Source organism: Camelus bactrianus, chromosome 13 (assembly GCF_048773025.1).
Source record: "Camelus bactrianus isolate YW-2024 breed Bactrian camel chromosome 13, ASM4877302v1, whole genome shotgun sequence".
In the NCBI taxonomy this organism is placed as follows: domain Eukaryota; kingdom Metazoa; phylum Chordata; class Mammalia; order Artiodactyla; family Camelidae; genus Camelus; species Camelus bactrianus.
Window position 1 is genome coordinate 33,094,590 of NC_133551.1, and position 21,621 is coordinate 33,116,210.

Here is a 21,621-nt window from a genome sequence, read left to right on the forward strand (position 1 = left end):
TTAGACTCTTGTCCTTTTTTACTTTCCTCCATTCCAGGCTGACAATGATAATCCAGTAGCTTTACTGACTGAGTTTACTGGCTTTCAGAACTTGAAATGAAATCTGTGTTCAAAACAAAGCCTGAAACCTCTATTCTAAATCTAACAATATAATTTTGTTGTTGCCTTTCCAATAAAAGATTAGTACAACTTTCGGCTGGTCCTCAGCTCAAGCTGATTTTTTATTATTAACAGGCAAGATAAATTCATCAGTCTCTCTCTCAATTTTCATGAATGCATGCATTCATTCATATATATTACTGAATACTTTTCCTGTGCCTATTATTCTGATAATTTCTGATTCTAAGCCATTTACTCTCAGTCATGGGGATGACTGTCTTGTAAGGGTTGCCTTGTCTGTACAATATTCTGAGTATTTTCAATATAATTCAATGTAAAGGAAGTTTCTGCCTCCTCTCACCTCAAGTTTGTCCAGATGTAATTTTTGTCTCATTCCAAAATCCTACTTTAAAATGATCCCCAAATGTGCTGAGAAAATAACAAAATGCTATCCCGTAATTCTAAGCTTGTATATAGCTCTTGTAAGAGAACACTTACAATCAGGTCTGATTCACTTGAAGATACGGTACTCGCATTTGATGCCTTTGTTGTAGAATCCTGTCACTACTGCAGGTGTGTAGGAATACCAATTGCAATAATTTAGATGAGGGAACTGCAGTGTATAAAATCAGGCACACTACTGGCTTCTTGTTCCTGTACTGCTTTGGCATTCTAGGAAAATCAGTACTGGCCTTAATTTGTCCAGATTTTATCTAGGGTAAAGGAAAATTTTAGGTTTCTGACTATTTTTTCAATTCAGTAAACCATCCTCACTGAGAAATGCCAAACCTGATTTCTCTCATCAGGTACACCAAAGCAATCTGCCCACCCTGTTTCAGTTTTGCATGCAACTCTAAACTTAACAAATAGGCTCTCTGATGGGGAAAAAAAAAATCAATGGCTTTAAATGATACACAATTTTATGTCTTTATAAGTCACCTTTCCACATTGAAACATGGAAGCTTCATAAAATAAGTTAATATTTTGCTTTCAGAGCAATAATATTATTTGCCTTCATTATAAATAAGCGGAATTCATTTAAGATAATGATTTTTCAAATGAAAGGATTAAAATAATCCCATCAAAACTAAAACAAAGGCATTTTATGTTCTTATATCTTTATTAAAGTACTTATTTTATAATCTTGGTTCAATAATAACTCTTACACTTTTATATCACAAATTTGCCTTTAATACACTTAAGGCAGATTCACCTTATAGATGGCCTCAGCTTCTAAACACATTACACTGATTTATACAAATAGCAAAAATCACATAGAGGCATATCTATTGATATCTTTCTTGGTACTTATCTTTAGATTTAAAAACTGCATAATGAGTAGAGTTTCTATAAAATTTCATTTTTGAGATAGGAAATATAATTTTGCTTTTATCTGTCTGATTGGTTATTATTAATAACATAATTTTTAAATTTGGGGGGAATACCAATACTTTATATTCAATCCTCAGAGAAGACTCCATGGCAAGCAAAATGAGGAGCCATTACAAAATCATATTGCTAAGTATTACCTTAACTCAAAATTCTGCTTATATAATTGATTCATATCACAGCTAAAAATTACTATTTAATATATCAAGATATATCCAAAAGCATCCTTTGGTTTGGTTGCATTAATATTGAGCAGCTTAGGCAGTGTTGAAGATTCATTCTCTGGTCTTCTGGTCATTAGTATAAACTTGAGCTTTTGAAACTATATGGTGATCCCAATTTGAGGGCCAACATCACAAAACCTTTAAGAGGATAGTGGACTCAAGTAGAAGAATTTGAGGACTGGAAGACTTGCAGTTAAGGTAGAGTTATCATTAGTATATCTCAGGGAAACAGGAATGCAGCCAGAATCACTTGATATTTATTAGAAATCAAGATTCACTAAGTCATTTCTCTTTCAGAAAAATATCTTTAAAACTTGTATATTTTCAAATGTTCTTTTTTTAAAGAACATATAAAATTAAGATATTTGTGAAAATAAACCAGTTTCAAGTAGACTTGTTTCTCTTCGTATTTCCTCCTTCAAAGGATTTCTTCTCATCAAGCACAAATGTGCTAGTCTTTAAAGCAAGACAAACTCTTCTGTACTAAATCGTTTTAATCTTTCCTTTTCATCCTCTGAGAAAAGGTCTTCTTCATTGGTTGTAGTAGATGTAAAATCATAGTCTCTGGAATGACCATTTACAAAAGTAAATAAGGGATATTTCTCCTTAGAAGAAATTTTCAGCATCTGTAACAGAAAGTACAGAAGAATCCCTTATTGGAGGCAATAGTGCACAGCAGGTCTATATAATGAAACCTAATGTTTTAGCCCTGAATCTCTCTTGTTAGCTTCTCTCATTTATTTCTATCCAGTGCTACTGCTTCACTGCTCCGGCTAAAAAAACAAAAGTTATCAGCACTGGATAGTTTATTTATAACTAAATACCTGCTTCCCCATTAAGATTAGATCATCAAAAATTAAGCATATTAGCATTCCTACCCAAAACTCCCCAAAGTAAAGTCTTCTGGTCACGTTAGTCTGAAGGCTTACTAATGAGTTAAGATTTATCTTCTTTTGGTGGTGATAGACAATGAAACAAAATGTTATCACTGATTACAGTAAAAATATGGTGGAAGATTGGTGCCATAACAGAAAAAAAAATTAAACTAAGTCAGAAGATCCATTCTAATCTCCATTCTACAAACCTACTTTGATGCACCCTTGGACAAATCACTCTAACCTATAAAACTGGGCAGAAGATATCCAATCTCCTTACCTCAGAGAAATGCTAAAATGACCAAAAAAAATAAGTTATTTTTTAAATTTAAGTTTAGTCTTTTCAAAGATGCCTATATTTGAAAAAAATATTTCTGGAATAATCTAGTCAACATGAAAAACAGTGGTCTAATACACAGTAATAATCCATACTTTACATATTACCTTCTAAAGGTACATTACATAATTTGGAAGTAAAATAAGTAATACCTGGAATTTTGTGGGAACACTGACAACCTTTATATAACCTCTGTCAATTTGGGGTTTATTGACAAGCCAACAACCCATTCTAAACCATTTAAATCTTTCTGTTAAAGTCTATTAGAACATGAAAATGATTTTCATTTAAAAGTGAATAAAAATTCTGAATGATGTTTTTCTAGAAATAAATGTTTCTATAGGTAACCAGGACTTTTAAGGATTCTGAAAAGTTAATGTGAGTTACAAAGAGTGTTGAAAAAAGTATCAACAGTACTGAAACATCAATAATCATGATCAATTAAATACAATGTTTTTAAAGGATAATGTATGGAGTAAAAACTAAATTCTCCCAAATGTCAATACTCAACTGAAGGACCATCAAATTCTTATATATACATTTATAGATTCTCTTGAAACATGGCTAAGATAAAAATGTAGCCCTAGGATACAGACACAATGTTAAGTTAAAAATATTCCAATGAGACAGTTAATATGAAATACATTTCCTAAATGAATAGAAATGAACCATTTAAAAATAATCAAGTACTTAAAAAAACTAGATGTGATGAAAATCTGATCCTAGAATTCACATTGTGTTTCTAATTTTTATACTTCTGAAATTTATTTTACTTACATTCTATAAAAAAAAAAGGGAGACAGATGGGCAAAAACATGAAATGATAAATAAGAGAAGAGGGGGCTGGCATCTGATCACTCATCTTTCACCTCCAGCCAGTGGCTGAAATACAGTCCAAAACTGTTATTGTTTTATATTAATTTAATTATTATCACTGTAAAAGTCCAGTGGGCAGGTATCACTGTATCGTTTTCAACTCAACATAGCAGAGCTAACATTATCATCTCTTCAATCTTTCTTTCAAACTCAAGAAATAAGACATTTAGGTTTATTAGTTGTTCATCAACTAAGATCCAAATCTGTGCCCCAAGGCAAAATGTTAGAAAGAAACTCTCAATCCTTTAATTGTAAAATGCACCTACTTTTTGCAAACCCACCTGCAATGTAAGGCCTCCTTATGCATATTTATTGATTCAGGCTTTGAGAATTACCATTTCCTTACTTTTCTAAGTTTACTTTAGATATTTTTCAAGATTGTGAGATGAAAAATATATTAAAGGTTTACTCAACTGAGTTGAAAAGTTATGTCCACACAAACACTTGCACACAAATGTTTTTGGCAGCTTTAGTCATAACTGTGAAAACTTGGAAACAACAAAGATTTTCTTCGTAGGTGAATGGATAAGCTGTGGTACAGCCAGACAAGAGACAATTGCTCAGCAGTAAGCAAAATGAGCTATCAAGTCATGAACAGACATGGAGGAAACTTAAGTGCTTATTACCAAGTGAAAGAAGCCAATCTGAAAAGGCTACATACTGTATGATCCCACATACACACACACACACACACACACACGCGCGCGCACACACACACATACACAATTGAGGTGGGTAATGTAAGTGATAACCTATCATCACATAACTATGACATGACAGGGAAGAAGTAAATTTAGGACAAATAAGAATGGGAATACCAAAGGAGACTTAAGTTATCTAGCTCATTCTTATTTTATAAATGGGAAAACTGAGACCCAAAGAATTTAAATTGCTTTCCCAAGATGACACAACAATAGCACCAACAACAAAGGGAGAGAAACTGATAATGAATCATTGGGCTGCTGACTTACCAACATGCCTTTAAATGCTTTTTATAGCTCTAAGCATCATATCAAGAAATTTTCACATGTTTTAAAGAAAAAGCACTGATTTGAACTTCTATTAGAAATGAAAAGTTTAGTTTTTAATACTACAAAACAGGACACACCGTCAAAACCTTTTAAAGCCCCTCTGCAATGGGTAATATAAAGTCTACATTTAAAAAATTCCAAATTAAGTTAACTATATGACTTGGGGTATTATATCAATTGAGATACTACACAAAATAAAGATAATAGAAGTTATTTAATAACTTGGGGAAGTATTTATTATATAATATTTAAAGGAAAAACAGAATACAGCATGATATATAAAATTTAATCTCAGTTTTGTGAACATAATTTTAAACGTGTACTTTTAAAAGACTAGAAGGAAATGCAACAAAATATTAACGGTTGTCTCTGAATGAAAGACTTGGTGATTTTTTTTCACTTCTATTTTCTAAACTTTCCAACGTACTTTCTGTACAGTTAGGAGAAAACCAATTTTTTTTTTTTAATTTAAGACAGTTGAATTTACTATTTCATAGTTCCTTTTCAAAAGGAGTTTCCATAGTTTCCTCAACAATAACTTTGGAGGAAGTTATAGGGGGCAAGTCCTCTGTTCTGTTTTACTAAGATATCTAAAGATAAACTGAAGCAGATTTATTATCTAAAAGGCAAAACATATCTTTTCAAGAGGTCAAATATTTTATATCATTTTTCCTATGTGCTAAGTAAACAGTTTTCAGAATTTACAAAGGAAAAATCTGGAGGGCAGAAATGAAGCAATTTCTTCCATCATAAAAGCTGGCAATTGTGAGTAGGAACAGAAGGAGAACCAGGAGATGGATGCTTCTCCCCAGCCACAACTGTTCCCACTACCTCTGCCACCAGACACGTCCAATCAGGCCCCATGCACAGCAGCCTACACACCTGTGTGGTCTCTACTGACCACAGTGGAGCTACATGTGTAGGGGTTACGTTCTAAAGTCAGCCCTTAATGTGAAAATCAAATATAGACAAAATCAATACAGTCAAAATTACCTACAAAAAGCCTTTCATTGCTTAAAAGGTGTTAATGCCTACTTCTGTGTATACAACCCTGTTCAGTAACCTGTATAAATTGTACAATATAGTATATAGCAATGTACATTATATAATAAAGAGTACACATGGACAAATATTCTTGTTTTTTTATTACAGTTCATGTCACTGAACTGAAGTAAGTTAAATGTGCACGTGATGCTGACTCCACTGTCGCTCCTCATTACTCAATCTTAAATCCTTGTAACTGAACTTTTAGCCCTTACTATATTACTGAAAATACTCTTCTAGTCCTCAAGTAAAAAGGCCTTTTATCAGTTTCTATTCTCTTTATATTTCTACAGCAATCAGCATTGCTGAGCATTTCTTCCTTAAAATATTCACTTTCCTTGATTTCTATAATATTTTACTTTTCTCCTTGTATTTTCTGAATTATTTTTTCTTTACCTCTTTCTTTGAGCCCACTTCTTCCTGCATTCCAAAGTACAGATATTAATCAATTATGGATCCTTTACCTTCTCTGTATATTCTAAATCCTCTCTCTTAAAAATATTAGCCACTCTCAGTTTCAACCATTTTGTCTGTTAGGCTTTCTTGTCATTCATGTTTTATGGATAAGGTAACTGAAATGTTGAGTGGCTAGGGGACCTGTACAAGGCCACACAGCTAGTAACTGACAGAGCCAAGACACAGGCTTAAGCAGTCTGGTTCCATATAACCTTTATACTATACCACCCCTAACAGTAAGTGGAGACGTTGCACTATCAACTCAAATTGATCCTTCCAAAATAAAATGATCATTTCTCCCTCCCCAAATTAGCTCCCTTCCAGACTTCTCTATTACTATCATTGGTAACATCATTTATATAAGTTAGGAATGTTTTTGTCACCAAATAAGAAAAATAAAATAAAAAACAACCATTAGCAATGGCTCTGAGTAACGGGAATTGTTTTTCCACACAACAAAAAGTCTGACGTGGCTAGCTTTGGTTAACTGATGATGATCAGTTTCTGTAATTCCCTTGGCCTTCCCCTCATGATCACATGGACTGCTGAGTCTCCTCCAGGTGTTGAATCAGCATTCAAGGCGGCGGCAGGTGAATTTAAGCAGGGTGGCAGCACTGCACCCATAGCCTACTTCATCCGAGAGCAAAAGCCTCCCAGACACTCCCAGCACAGTCACTTATATTTCACTGGCCAAACTGTACTTAAATACAAGGCACACTAAGAAAATGAGTATTTGGGTGGGCACATTGTCACCTCAGACAAAATCAGGATTCTCTTGACAAAAAAGGAGAGATGGATATTAAACAGGTAACCAGTGGTATTTACACACCATTCAGAGAGGAGTGCTATGATAAAAAATAAAACAGGGTAATGTGGTGAGGAAGGACTGAAAGGCTTTTGTAGGTTCTGTGGTCAGAAAAGGCCAAGCTGAGAGCTGAATGACAATAGGGAGTCAGACATAAATGTTCTGGGAGAAGAGCGCTCCAGGCAGAAAACCCAGCGAGCACAAAGGCGTGGGACGCCAGCACACTTAGCATGTCCAAGACAGAAAGGAAGCGAGTGTGGTTAAGGGTAGAAGAAAAGAGGAAAGTGGAACACAAGAGCCAGATCGCACAGGCCCTTCTTAGTCACATGAACAAGCAATTTGGCTTCACTGTTCCCTTAAACATTCCAGCATAAACATCCCATAACATTCTACCTTGCTGTTTCTGCTCACGATGTTTCTATCACCCAGCTGTCCTTCATACTTCCCTTCAGATTGTACAAACTCTGTCAGACCTTAAAATTCCAGCACAAGTTCCACTGATAAGTATCTCAGTCCACAATGATTACACCTTTCTCCAAAGTCCTACAGATTTGTCAAGTATGGTGTAAGTATTACAAACATGGACTATGGACCTTAGACAGTTGCAGTTCAAAACTTGGCTGATACTTACAAACTATGTGACGCTGGGCAAGTTACTTAACCAGACTGCCTCATTTTCCTAAGCTATAAAGTATCAGTATCGATAGTATCTACCTCACAGCTGTTATGAGGATTAAATCATCTAATATATGTAAAGTACTGAGATCACCTGGCGTCTATCATGTTTGCTGTTGTCATTATTATATTAGACTTCAGGCATTTATTTAATATTAGATCATTAAATACATTCTTTTATAGTCATTTGTCTTTAATATCCATTTCATATCTTCCCAACTAAATAAGTCCCTGAAGATGTTAAAAGAAATCAAGAGCTCCTATCATTAAATCTCAGAAGTAAAAAAGACCTATGAAGGAAAAATATCCCTCAGTTTCACATGAAGAATATAGAACTAGAAGGAGGGGAAATATCATCATGAACATAAACCTGAAACACTAAAGTGTTTACAAAAAGACATTTACCAAAATAGCAATGGGTATGGGAAACTGTGTACCACTGGAGGAAAGGGGAACGTTTGTGCTAGAAGAGGAAGCAAACTTATTTTCTGACTCTATGAGACTAAGAAAGAAAAGTTACATGGAGGCTGATTTCAAGTCAATATAAGAAAAGCTTTTTTTTTTTTAAACAATAAAGCTCTGTCCAAAAACTGAAACTGAAGAGACTTCTAAGGAAAATAATCAGTTAGCCATTACCTGAAATAAAGATCAGACAGTCAACTGTCCAGACCGTGGATTGAAGCATAAGCAGAAGACTGCACAGAACAGGACTTATGAGTACAGACTCCCAAGTTAAAACGTCTGAGGTCTAAACTACCATTTCTTAGTTGGGAACCTTTGTGAAAATGACTGAACCTCTCTCAGTATAAGATTCCTCATCTGTACAATGGAGATAACAGTGCCTACCTCAGAAGGTTTGTGTAGATTAAATAAAATAATGTATATAAAGTGCTTATTTAGCACAGTATCTGATATAGGGGTAAGGACTCAAGAAATGTTAGCTTTGCATTGAATTTAAGCTCTAACATATGTTGGATTTCAAGGATTCAGTGGCTGTAATATAAATTTGTTCCATAGCTAGAGGACAACTGGCCATGTGCAAACATTTTTTCCTGTATTGATTAAACGATTAATTACCTAAGACATTTTTATTCGACATTCTCTGGCTTCAAACATTAGCATTATTATATGGTGGTAAGTTTATCATTGAATAGGAGTATTTCATTTGATAATAATCATTCGGCTGAGAACAAGTGAAAAGAAAAGGAGGAAAAGGAGGTTATGAGACAAGATAAAATAATCTACATCAGACAGCAGAGCAGATACAATGTGAGTTCAGTGGCTGGGAAGGAGATGTGTTGGCAAGATACCTACGAGAGGTGAGCAAGTTCACCCTTGCTCTTAGAGAACTTGGAGAGGAACAGTACATAAAGGTGCAGAAACAGGGATGAGACACTAAACTGAAAACAATGAAGCTGATTAAAAGCTTATATATAAGCCTCATTTCCCAGGTCCCTCCTCACAAGCAATACCCCTCTTTGCTCCCCACTGGCCATCCAAACACAAAAATATCAAGATTTATTCATTAGAAAAATCAAATACAGATATGGACTCTAATATGCCAGGCACAGTGATGACTCCAAAAGCTGAGGGAATAAGTGACAGTCTAAAATACTAAACTGTAAGGCCCTCAGCATCCTTCACACTTCCTGCTCCTGGAGCATCAGCAGGCAGTGTACATTGCACAGAGATGGCAGTACTTTGAAAAAATAAAACGACTCTAGAGAAAAGATTACAGCTTAGTAACATTTAGGGGTCACCTAGTAAAAAGGAAGGCTCATCACCCAATCACCCTGGTACAAAAGTCACCAGCTACGAAGCCATACTCAAACACACAGAACTTCCACTAGCTCTTTAGTGCCCCGCTCTTAAGTACAAACAGACACAGACAATCACCAGTCATTTGGGGGGAAGCATCAAACAGAAAACTGGAAGATTAAAACAAAAAACAGAAACAAAACAAAAGATAAAAAGGATCCCTAAGGAACATAAAAAGCAAAAGAAATGAAAGAAAATTTCAAAATTATTATTTTCCTTGGGGAGAACAGGAGTGAATACATCCATAAAAAAAAAAAAAAAGAAAGAATGCTATGAAAAATGATAAAAACATAAGTAACTCCTAGAAATGTAAATATCACAATTGAAATTTGAGAACAATAGAAGAGTTAGAAGCTAGAGTGGAGAATCTATCCTAATACAAAAAGATAAAGACATGGAAAATACAAGGAAAAAATACAGGAAAATTAGAGAAGCAATTCAGATGATCCAACAACTGTATAGTAAGAATTCCAGAAAGAAAGAATGAAGAAAACAAAAGAGAGGAAATAATATTTTTTTAATTTTAAGAAAACTTCTCAGAATGGAAGGAAATAGGACAATCAAGGAAAAAGAATGCAAACCAGACACATAATGAAATTTCATAATACTAGGAATAAATAATAATAGCTATCAAGTTATATAGTGCCTACTATAAACTCAGCACTAATCTCATAATCCTTTAGTCTTCATAATGATGCTGCAGAGAGAGGCAGCTCTTATTATTTTCATTCCATGAGAAAACTGATGTACAGAGAGGTTAAGCAATGTGGCCAAGGATACACAGCAATGAGATGAAGCAATAAAAGTTCAAACCCGAAAACTTTCAAAGAGAAAAATGTTTACATTCAGAGGGAAAGAATTCAGAATGGCATTAAACTTCTCAACAGCAACACTAAATGCTAGAAGGGAGCAGAGCAATGTCTCTGAAGTTTGGGGGTGGGGGGAATTATTTTCAACATCGAATTCTATACTGTTAAATTATCGATAAACTAAAAGATAAAGATGGTCAGACATGCAAGAATTCAAAAACTTTATCATCTGTGCATCCTTTTCTTAGGAAGGTACTAGAAACTATGCTTCAGCAAAAGGGAATAAACTAAGCAGAGATTCAGATGACAGGGGATCCAATTCAGAAAAGTAGCATGAGGAAGTTCCAAATGGACGATTCTGCATTAGGTCTCGGGAACAGTGAAGACTGGAGCAAACAGAAAACTGAGAGAGCAAAGTCTCCAGAAAAGGAAGGAAAGAAGAAAAAGGACAGATTTTCTTATATTTATATTCATGAAAAATTTGCTGCTCGGTATCTGACAATGAAAATGGTGGTGAAAATTTAGAAAAATATCAGTAGGTACAAAGAAAACTAAGGAAATAAAAAGGGGAGAGGTAGCATTAACTCCAAGAAAATAAAGGTTAGAGGAAAAAGAAATGTAAGCATAGCACACTATGGGATGAGTGAACAACACTATGGAGGTATATTAACGTAAACACTGAGTAGTAATTTACCCAAACTCTGCAGGAGGACACTGAGAAATGGGGTGAACGGGTATGAGAAGAGAGCTAATCCTCAAATGTGGTAAGATCGAACTAATACATAATGGAAATAATATCTAAAACAGACAAATTCAAGAAATGGCAGAATAAGCATAAAAATCTTAAGCATTAGAAATGTCAGGGTAAAAACCTAAAGAAACTATGTCTGAGGAGGCACTCTGGACTGAGGAGTAACACAGCAAAGGATTCCTGTTTTTCAGCATAAGACTTACTGCAATTTTACTTTTTAAGATATGTGTATGTATTACTTTGATAAGAATGAAGATTAATTTTTGGCTCCAACATATTTGAGTTATGTCATAATAGACTATTATAAAGGAAGATAAAGCACACAGCAATTCAAGGTAAATACAATAGAAGAAATAGGTGAAAGTATCCTGGATTTGCTACATTAATTCAATCACCGTGCTCCTTGCTAATTTATAAGTAAGACAAACTTAGTCTCTTTAATTCATTCCTTCATTCAACAAATATTTATTGAAGTCCTACAATGTGACAGGCATTTCTAGGCATTGGAGACACAATAATATACAAAACCAACAAACATCCCTGCCTTTATCGAGATTACATTCCAGTGGAGTAGAAATATGACAAATGTATTAAATGAGCATAATGTGTTTATATATGATACAGCATGTATATACACATACTTGTGTGTGTGTGTGTACTTACATGAATGTGCTAAGGAGGAAAATAAAACAAGGAAAGAGAGAAATAACAAATGTATAAAGGGTGGCCAGGGAATCCTTAAAGGTGACGTTTGAGCAAAAGCCTGAAAGAAGTGAGGAAGGGAACCATGAGCGTATCTGTGAGAAGAGAATTGCAGGAACAGGAAAACAACAGAATCCTTGAAACAGAAGGGCATTTCCAAGAGGCTACTGTAGGTTGTCTGGTGTTTTGATGTTGAGTATACATGCAACGCAGTGTTCTTGGCAGCACTATTTACAACTGCCGAGATATGGAAGCAACCTAAGTGTCCATCAACAGATGAATGGATAAAGAAGATGTGGTATATGGAATACTACCCAGCCATAAATAAGAATAAAGTTTTGCTATCTGCTGTAACATGATAGAGTTGGAGGGCATTATGCTAAGAGAAGTAAGTCAGACAGAGAAAGACAAATACTGTATATCACTTATATGTGGAATCTAAAAAGTAACAAACTAGTGAATAGAACAAAAAAAAGAGCAGATTCACAGATACAGAGAACAAACTAGTGGTTACCAGTGGGGAGAGGGACAGGGGAGGGGCAGTAGAGGTGTAGGGGATTAGAAGGTACAAACTATTAGGTATAAAATAAGCTACAAGGATAAATTGTACAACATGGAGAATGTAGCCAACATTTTATAACCATAAATGGAGTATAACCTTTAAAGTTGTGAATCACTACATTGTATACTTGTAATTTACATAATATACATCAACTATAGTTCAATTTTTTAAAAGTTTAGATTAAAAAAATATAGTATATTATAAAATGTACTACTATTCAGCAGTTTAAATGAATAAGTTAAATCAACATGAACAGCTAAAATCTCTAAGTCACTAGCAAATGAAAAAAGCAAGCTGCAGAAGGATATAAAAACTTTTACCTCAATATATAATTAATGAAAAGTTCAAGAACTTACAAAACAGTATGTGTTGTTTATGGGTATACCTCTAGGGATTCTGATACAGGCAGTCAGAAGATAGAAAGCCTGCCCTATATGTATCCAAGGCACCTAACAAATTGGACTATTTGCCATTCTCTAGATAAGCTCTATTTTTTTCTTTTCCAATACCTTTCCTCTTGGTATTTCCTCTGCTTGAACAAGTACTCACCCACCTCCCTGAGCCAACAGAAATTAAGCCTGCACTTTAGGGCCAATATTAAATACCACCATCACAATAAAAAACTTCGACTTGGATATGATCTCTCTCTCATTTTAACACCCTTCCTTCCCCTATAAATTTATTTCTATTTCTCTATGGATGCTTATCACATTCAATGTAATACATGTTTATCTGTCTTATTCTACCTCCTGAACTATAAATGCTACTTGAGGGCAAAAGCAAGGATTATGGCTTGGTCATTTTATTCTTTCAACATGATAGTTATTCAGATATTTGCTGGATTGAGCTCTGCTATACACTGAATTAATTAAACAATTTTTATTAACATTTAAAAAATCATATAGTATAAGCATGGGAATATCCATTCATATAGCACTACAAATTAAACATGAGAATCTAGACTACCTGGCCTCATTTACAAAATGAGAAAACTGAAAATCTATCCTACGTAAAAACAAATAATTTAAGATGTTTTAATTTTTTTTAAAAAGTAACAGTTTAACTACAAATGCCAATTTCAGTTTTTAAGGAGGAAAACCGCTTAACTTACAATCTTCCAAACAAAAGTAAATGATCAAGTTATTAATTGACAAAGTGAGTTTTTGATCCTGCTACAAAAACCTATTAACTTAAGAACAGTACAATTAAAGCAAAGGTAATTGACTCTGGCAAAATTCTCAGTACTTCCAAATGGTATTTCAATATGGTTTCTCTTTGCTTTAATATTTCATATTACTTGAATGCATCAAGAGCAATAATTCCTAACTATCTTTCCAGTGTAAAAGCTATAACTATTACTATAAAAAACCACAAAAGCTATGTTTTTAATCAGAAAATATCAACATGTAACTGACTTGTGAACTTTTTTCAATTTGGTAGTAATAATTTGGCTTGTTTCCATTCAGAAACAGAAGTAGACTATTTTATTGTTCTAAACACACTAACTTTAACCCAGGTAGAAAATAAACAAATGGAAACAGAAATGGGACTTTTTAAAGGAAAATGTTCATCAACATCAACCTGTATCACAATATCATCTGTGTTTGTGTATTTTAGCACACACATGATATTTAATAAAGACAGAGAATTGTCAAACTGAAATACACAAATGTATATACTAATTTCAAGTAATAAAAGAGGAGGAAAATGAAGCATACATATTTTCTTATGTTCGCTTGGACTTTCAGGCTGAAGAGGAGAGTGAAAAGACAACTGTGAGAAATGAGGAATAAGGAAAGGTTCTCACATATCTCATTTTATCCTCTCCTCATTCATTTTTCTGTCATGTTCCTGTTAAATTTCCTCTTTTACATGGCAGGTCAAGTAAACTAAACTTAAGCTTATATGAAACTTTCTATTTAACTTTTTCATTCTATTCTTACATTGTAAAAAGAAAATTTCAACCCACTATGTCCATTTTCCTGAATAAAATTAATTGAAAGTAAAGCAGTAATAAGGCATACTATTATATCTGAGCTTGTTGAAAATTCCCCAAAATGATTCTAGTATTGGTTTTACTTACTATAAAGGGATAACCTATGACTATTCATACTAATAAAGAGAGTTATTCAATTATGCTTACTTCCTAAATAAGTAATCTTTTTTATTTTCTAAAGTACTAAATATAGACAGACCTTAAAGCCCTCTAAATGTTTTAGCAGTACTCAAGGACCAGAAAAATGCAGAAGTTTAAAGGTAATAAGAGAAGTTAAATAAACCTATTTCAAAGATCCTATAAGTAGAACAGATCAGATTAATAAAGCTTATTGGAAGGTAACAACACAGCTCATTGTTAAAGCAGTTCTGAGAAATCCAAAAATACCATTTCTCTTTAAAAAAATCAAAGAAGCACTTGGACTAACAAGAAATAATGCGCAGTTTGGCTTGATCAAATACTTCATTAATTTTTTTCTACCCCCTAAGGTATTGCCCTTTTAAAATTCTCTTCAAATAAAATATAACCTAATTGCTTGCACATGGCTAAAGTTTGCAGCGATTTTTACTTCAACAGTGCCACCTAGTGGAGCAGTCAATACTTTCAACTGGTCAGTAGGTTAAGGTTTCATTAGCCTCAGGAATCCCCAAATAGTTGTATTTTCTGGTTCACAATATCCCTAATAATATTAACATTCAAGGGGAAATTTTTAAAGTATCATAATTTATACATTTTTGTCTTCTGATAGGCTATCTCGATTAAGAATTAGGTCGTTTATAAATATTATTATAATATTTAAAATAAAAGTACCTTAGTGATTTCTTCAGAAGCTCGTTTGAAGTCCTGAACATTTCGACAGTAAAATCCTACCGTACAGCTAGGATCCATTTTTCGAAATGACATCTTTTTGGGAGAAGGGCAGTGGAATGTCTGCAATTTTAAAAGTTCTTTAGGATTAATTTAGTTTTATTCGATGGACTTAAGTATATACAAAAACATTACTTAATTAAAAATTTGCTCTCTAGCTTTTCTCCAAACTATACACATGCTTTCAAATGGTGTTTTAGTCTATCCTATGCAGATGATCCTTTCCAATCTCCAAAGCTGTAAAACATGAGAGCCAACATTGTGTATAATCAATTCACCAAATCTCCACCTTACGCAACATCAGTGCCATTCTGCAAAAGAAAGCAAGTGTGTCAAAAGTGGCGTGCATTTCTACGACTTGCAGAAGGGAGGAAAAAATGCATCTCTGAAAAAGACATGAATATGCTAATACTGGTTTAGAAGTTAGAATAGAATGTCAAGTTAGCCATTTCTATAAAAGTGCAATTAAGTCTGGTTAAAGTTTTTAACATTTATAAACCTTTTCATAAGAATACCAAGACTTTGTAAACAAATACACAAGTTCATGAAAATGTTCCACAAGGATACAAAAAGAGGTCAACTTGAGAGTTTAAGCAATTGACACAATTAGTGCATAATGCGTATTTTCCCAACCCACTCTTCTCCTGTGCTTTACCTCCAGTTCTTGTTTAGTCCCATACAGGATACAGGTGAAAATTATTCTATAGTCCTTGCCCTCCTCCTTACCAGTCCTCCTGTTCCTTAGTTCACTTTTCTCAAGCGGTCACAGTGCCAAAGATATAAACGGGCTGTGGAGGCTGCTCTAGACCCTCCGCTCTTGCTAATACGCTGTGACTATTAGCAGAGTCTGGGATCTTTAAAGAGAATGCAAAAGTAGGAAAAGGGCAGAATATAAAGCTAATAATTCCAATCTTTTTTTCATCATCACTACATTCTAGTACTTTATTTACAAAAAAATTTTTTTAACTGTTGGACTGCTCAGATACCCATCATTAATAAAAACTCATGGATGCTACTGTCATTTTTTGTATGTATAAAAAAAGATGTTTATGTAAAAAAAGGAGGGCCATAAATATATATATTCATATGTATTCATATTTGCATAAGGATATACAAAAATTAACAAGTTTACAGGAGAGGGAGAAAACTGAGCAGATGGGGAATTCTTCATTGTATATTTTGTATTTTTGAATTAAAGAACAAGACCAAGAAATAATCTAGGCTGGATCTGAACTCATGAACTTAAAATTTCCCTACAGTTAATGCCTAAGACTAACGGATTTCAACTTGAAACTATGAAAATGCAGAAAAATATAGGCATTCATATTCATATTCATGGTAAATCCATCAAAATCGCTCTTTTCTCGCCCCCTACATGCTAGTGATCCAACTAATATCCCATATTATCATCAGAGGATATATAAAATGAGTACATTCAAGCTGCTTTCTTTCCCTTACGTATAACTCAGTCACATATAAATTCAAGCCCAACATCATGCTAGTAAACATAGACCAAACAAATGTGCTTTCAAAATTATGACTTTTATGAAATGCTTAGTTAACACTTACTTTATAGTGAGATCTAGGTCATATTTGCAAAAAAAAAAAAATTATTCTACATACAAGTTATCTAAAAAATGTAATTTGTCCAACCCTTTCAAAGCTAATAATAAGGAATGTTTATTTAGTTTTTGCTACTTGGGGATAAGGAAGGGGGGTCAAAGTTTGTACGATCCAATAGACTCACCTACCTGGGTGCCCTAAATCATATTAAAGCATTGATTAAAGTATTTATGTAAGAACCATTAAGACTAAACCAGAATAGGCTTATTGCTGTTTCACTGTGTTGCTTCAATCATCATAGATAATAATGACAAACACTAAATAGTTAATCATGGTTGTTTTGGAACCTGCAAAGAACTTTTTAAATTATTCATAGAAACACAGATATAAATCTTTGATGACTGAAAACTGAAACTGCTATTGGGTGTCACTACATGAGTACTAGGACTCACACTGCAGGAGAGGCATTTTACACCATTTAAGTTATATTCTTTTGTTCACCTAAGAAGACTCCAGAATCAAACCACCATCAATCTATAATTCAGAATTATTTCTGTGTACTGTAGGATATGTTAGACTTTAAAATATTTTTCCAAGTGGCATTACACAGCTATGTTCACTTTGTGATAATTCTCTGAGCTATGCACTTAGATTTCTAATTTAAAAATTCTGATGATTGGTAAAAATAGCAGTGTCTACTTCACAGAAAACACATTTTAGCAAGTATTCACTGGATACACTTCTGTGACAATGAAATTTCTAAAAAATGGGCCACAATGACTCAATTCCCATTTATTTCATTTTTTAATACATTATTTGTTTGCTGCCTCAACAAATTTAGTTATTAGGCACCTACTAAATGCTAGGCACTGCTCTAGGTTTATTATCTGGAATAGTGGATTCTATTACCTAAACATACAAAGAACACTAAAACAAATACTTTAAGTGTAGGTGTGCTTTCTTGGTGATTTAGATAAAGCTTCCTAAGATAATTAATCAGAGAATACACCCCTACTAAAAACCACCTCCCACTAACTGCAGTGCACATGTGTAATTCATAAAGGGTACATCTTTCACTGATGAATTCACTCATCTATCTAATCACATCACATCATTCTAATAGCTTTAACGCCACTATCCTCTGAATTACCAGGATAGATTAAAATAGTCACCACTGCATGAACCTCCTAAAACCTAAAGCTTAGAACTGGGGGCCCAGGAATCAGAAGAGACTAACATAGCTGTTAATAAGGCTTTTCTTAGCTTATTAATAGAATATTGATATTAAGTTAATACAATATTACCTAAAAAATGTAACAGCATCAGTATTTGTAAAGAGTTAGAATCAGTCATTCTGAAAGTATATCATATATAAACAAAGCAACAGTCTCTGGTTTAAGAAATCTTAACTTATTAAATATATATATATATACACACACACATACATACATGCATATACACACACACATACATTATAAATATGTATAAGAAAATGTATATCCACTAGTCCTCTCATCCCAACAACTGAAACTCTGCTCTGTCCTAACCACTGACAATGGGAACCCACAGTTCAATATACCCCAACTGCTAAAGCCCATCTTAAACCACTTTCTTTGTATCCCAATAAATAAGAATAAATGCTTCTGTGCATTTAAGAAGTTACCTAATTTCACCAAATTTTACTTTACAAAGTCTCTTAAAATCAATTCTTCTTTTCCACTCTCACTACACCCCACTTCAAGCTTTTACTGACTCACTGGTGAAGTGTTGCAAGGTCTTCCAACAATGAGCTGCAACATTCCTAACATCGATCATGTAGACATAACCAGGATATTCACTGACCTGGCATCTTTGTAGCATCTCTCAAAATAGCAGGGGAATAGTCTCTTTCTATTAGCCAAAATAATCAACACTAATAATCTTTTAATTTGCCTGTTTTAGACAATACTAGAACACTATGGACAAATTTCCATCTGAATCTCAAGTATCTACTTTTTTAAGGAGTCAATTTGACACACATACATTGGAAATAAACTTAGACATAGAAATCAGTGCAACAAGACCACAATGCAGCAGAAAGAGAGTTACAGTGTGGTTCGCACAGCACAATTCTACAGTGCCTCCCACATTATCAATGTCAACTAGAAATAGTCATTAAGGTTTAAATGCAAGATACTATAAGGGAAGAAAGTAGAAAGCAAAGCTAATCTCTGGCCTCAAGATGCTTGTACTTCACTTGAGGTAATAATCTACAAACATGCTAGGCTGTTTTATAGTACATTCTAAATTATACATCCTTTAGAACCAGCTTTTAATCTTGCAGTTTATCCATTTTCATGATTCACCTCTTAAATACTTTTTAGGTATTAATATTAGCTAGCAAGCTATTACTAAAACAAAGTACTAAATCACATTTCCAACTTGTCAAGCTCTTGAGAATTAGTGATCCATGCCACTCAAGTGATTAAAATTATTTTAAAAGTCTGTAGAAGCATCAACCGGGAAAACAAGGACCCAAATCATGTAATAACCACTTGTTTCACTGGCACACTCTCAAAATTTTCTGAATTAAAATACTGCATCAGGAAATGATTAACATAAAGGAAAAGAAGAGTTTAAGAAGTCAAAGCTAAAACAAATATTAGAAACACAACTAAAGCTCATGAAAACTTAACTAGAGGCTAAGACTTAATTACTATATTTAAAGCAAGATAATTTAGCAGATAATCTCCTTCAATCACTTTGTCATTCTAACCCAGCTCCATCATCTTCTTTATTTTTCTTTCTTCCCCCTTTCTTCCTTTTTTTAAACATGCCTAATATTTTAAATTCTTCAGTACTGTTCAGCTGTATATGTACAAAATTACTTGGAGGCTTGATCATTTATTTCAGTGGGGCTAGGGTATCTTAACAGGTTAGAGACAAAGATAAATGAAGAAGAAAGTGTATTATAAATTAAAATTCAGCAACAAATTATTTAACCTTTGACCACTGCATGGATTACGGTTTTATAAATTAGTAGAGTATTTATTATTAACTTGTAAATGAAATACCATAAAAGCATGGCTGCCGAGCACATCTCTAAACAATTAGTTTGCTTCAAATGGTAAGAAAACAGTACCAGCTCTTTATCCACAATACCTCAAGAGGGAAATCCTTTATGCTGACATCTACAAAAGATTGGCAGTAATGAGGATCCATGTAAATCAAACTGTCATCTACAAGGACAAAACAGAAGACAAGTAATTCAAAAAACACCTTATTATTACACTGCTTACAATCCAATTTCTATGTAGAATAGATGAAAAAAATCTGGGAGTAACAGCTTGCCAGACTGATATTCATTGACTGAAACATAGGTTTGCACAGAACAGATTAACTTTTGCATAATCAAATATGCTTGTATAAGCAGAATTTTTATAAAGTGATGAGACTGTCATTTAATTTTTAGTGATAAAATTACTTTCAAAAACACACAATTATATTCTACAGTTTGCATATGAAAAATGTATCGCACTACTTTATCCTGACAGGAAGAACATATTGCTTGTCATTTTATCATCAACTAGCACCACTAAAACTGGTAAAAAGTAAATATGTAAACAGCAACTGCCAGAATGTGGCAGCAATGTCTTCTGAAGTTTAGTAAAGCCAATAAATTATGCCTTGTTTATGCAATAACAGAAATTAAACATACATTTTTACAGAATCCAATTATGTTGTGGACCAAATGACAAATGAGTGGCTATGGTAGGACTGATGAATTTATAAGGTACTCATTTTGCTCCGTTAATCATCCTGTTTCTAGATGATCCTATATTAAATTTCCAACTTTTAAAAGAAAACAGTGAAGAAATATATTTCACTATGTCACTAACCTTGAAATCCAGCAAAGTAATATGACTGTTTAGGCTTGCCACCAATAATACCTACGCAATATTCAAGGCTTAAAATACCCTGCCAAAAGAAATTAATTCAGATTTAGAGCCAAGAGACAAATGGTAATTATTCAAAACAACCAATTTTGTATTACTAATAGTAGCAGTTCCCAAATTTTTCACCACCAGTTTTATTTTTATTACATTTGCCCCCATGTTCTGAAATCCTTTTGTCTACCAAACTATCTTCCATTTTCTTTAAATCACTCAACATTAACACGACTAAATTAAATCTTCTGATTAGCATGTCACTCAACAACATTAAACAACTACTATGTGTCAGATACAGAGGTAAACAATGTAATTACAGAAAGCCAATAAAATTCCTGCCAAAGATAAAACATTTGGCCTTTCAGTTGGCTAGTACAGCCTTGGTGGGATCAATGTAATATTTTCATAAGGCTTTTTGAAATGCTAGAAATAATTTATTAGACATTGTTACTGTTTTCATTGAACCTTGAGTCTTAGAACCCCAAACTAAAAACCATTTTTAATCAACTGCATTCACTTGACAAAATTTTTATGCAACTTCATTTGGAATAAATATAAAGACTAACAAAAACAATTTAATCCAAGAAAAATAATCATTATTATTGTATTTAAAGCCAATTTATTTTAGCAATCATAAAATATCAGTGATAACCTCAGTAAATCATTTATTATTTCCCTCAGCATCTATTCTAAGCAGAATTATATATAAGCTGGACCAAATAATTTAATACTTTTTTAAAAAACATATCCATGGAGTGGAGTCAATTAAAAACATGCTCAGTGGAAACAATTAATATCCTGTCAGTAGTTCTT

General features: G+C 33.5%; 1 protein-coding gene across 5 annotated transcripts in view; it reads right to left on the reverse strand.

Moving 5' to 3' along the window:
• Positions 1 to 1,947: 1,947 nt before the first annotated feature.
• ATG4C (autophagy related 4C cysteine peptidase) overlaps positions 1,948 to 21,621 on the reverse strand; it is a 69,630-nt gene continuing 49,956 nt past the window's right edge. For all 5 annotated transcript variants that reach the window (XM_010949721.3, XM_074376361.1, XM_010949727.3 and 2 more), the window contains 4 exons: positions 20,758 to 20,836; positions 20,021 to 20,097; positions 15,260 to 15,379; positions 1,948 to 2,338 (listed from right to left, as the gene is read on the reverse strand). In XM_010949721.3, the coding sequence (XP_010948023.1) occupies positions 2,171 to 2,338; positions 15,260 to 15,379; positions 20,021 to 20,097; positions 20,758 to 20,836 (444 nt within the window). In that variant the 3' untranslated portion in view covers positions 1,948 to 2,170. The remainder of the gene's footprint in view (positions 2,339 to 15,259; positions 15,380 to 20,020; positions 20,098 to 20,757; positions 20,837 to 21,621) is intronic.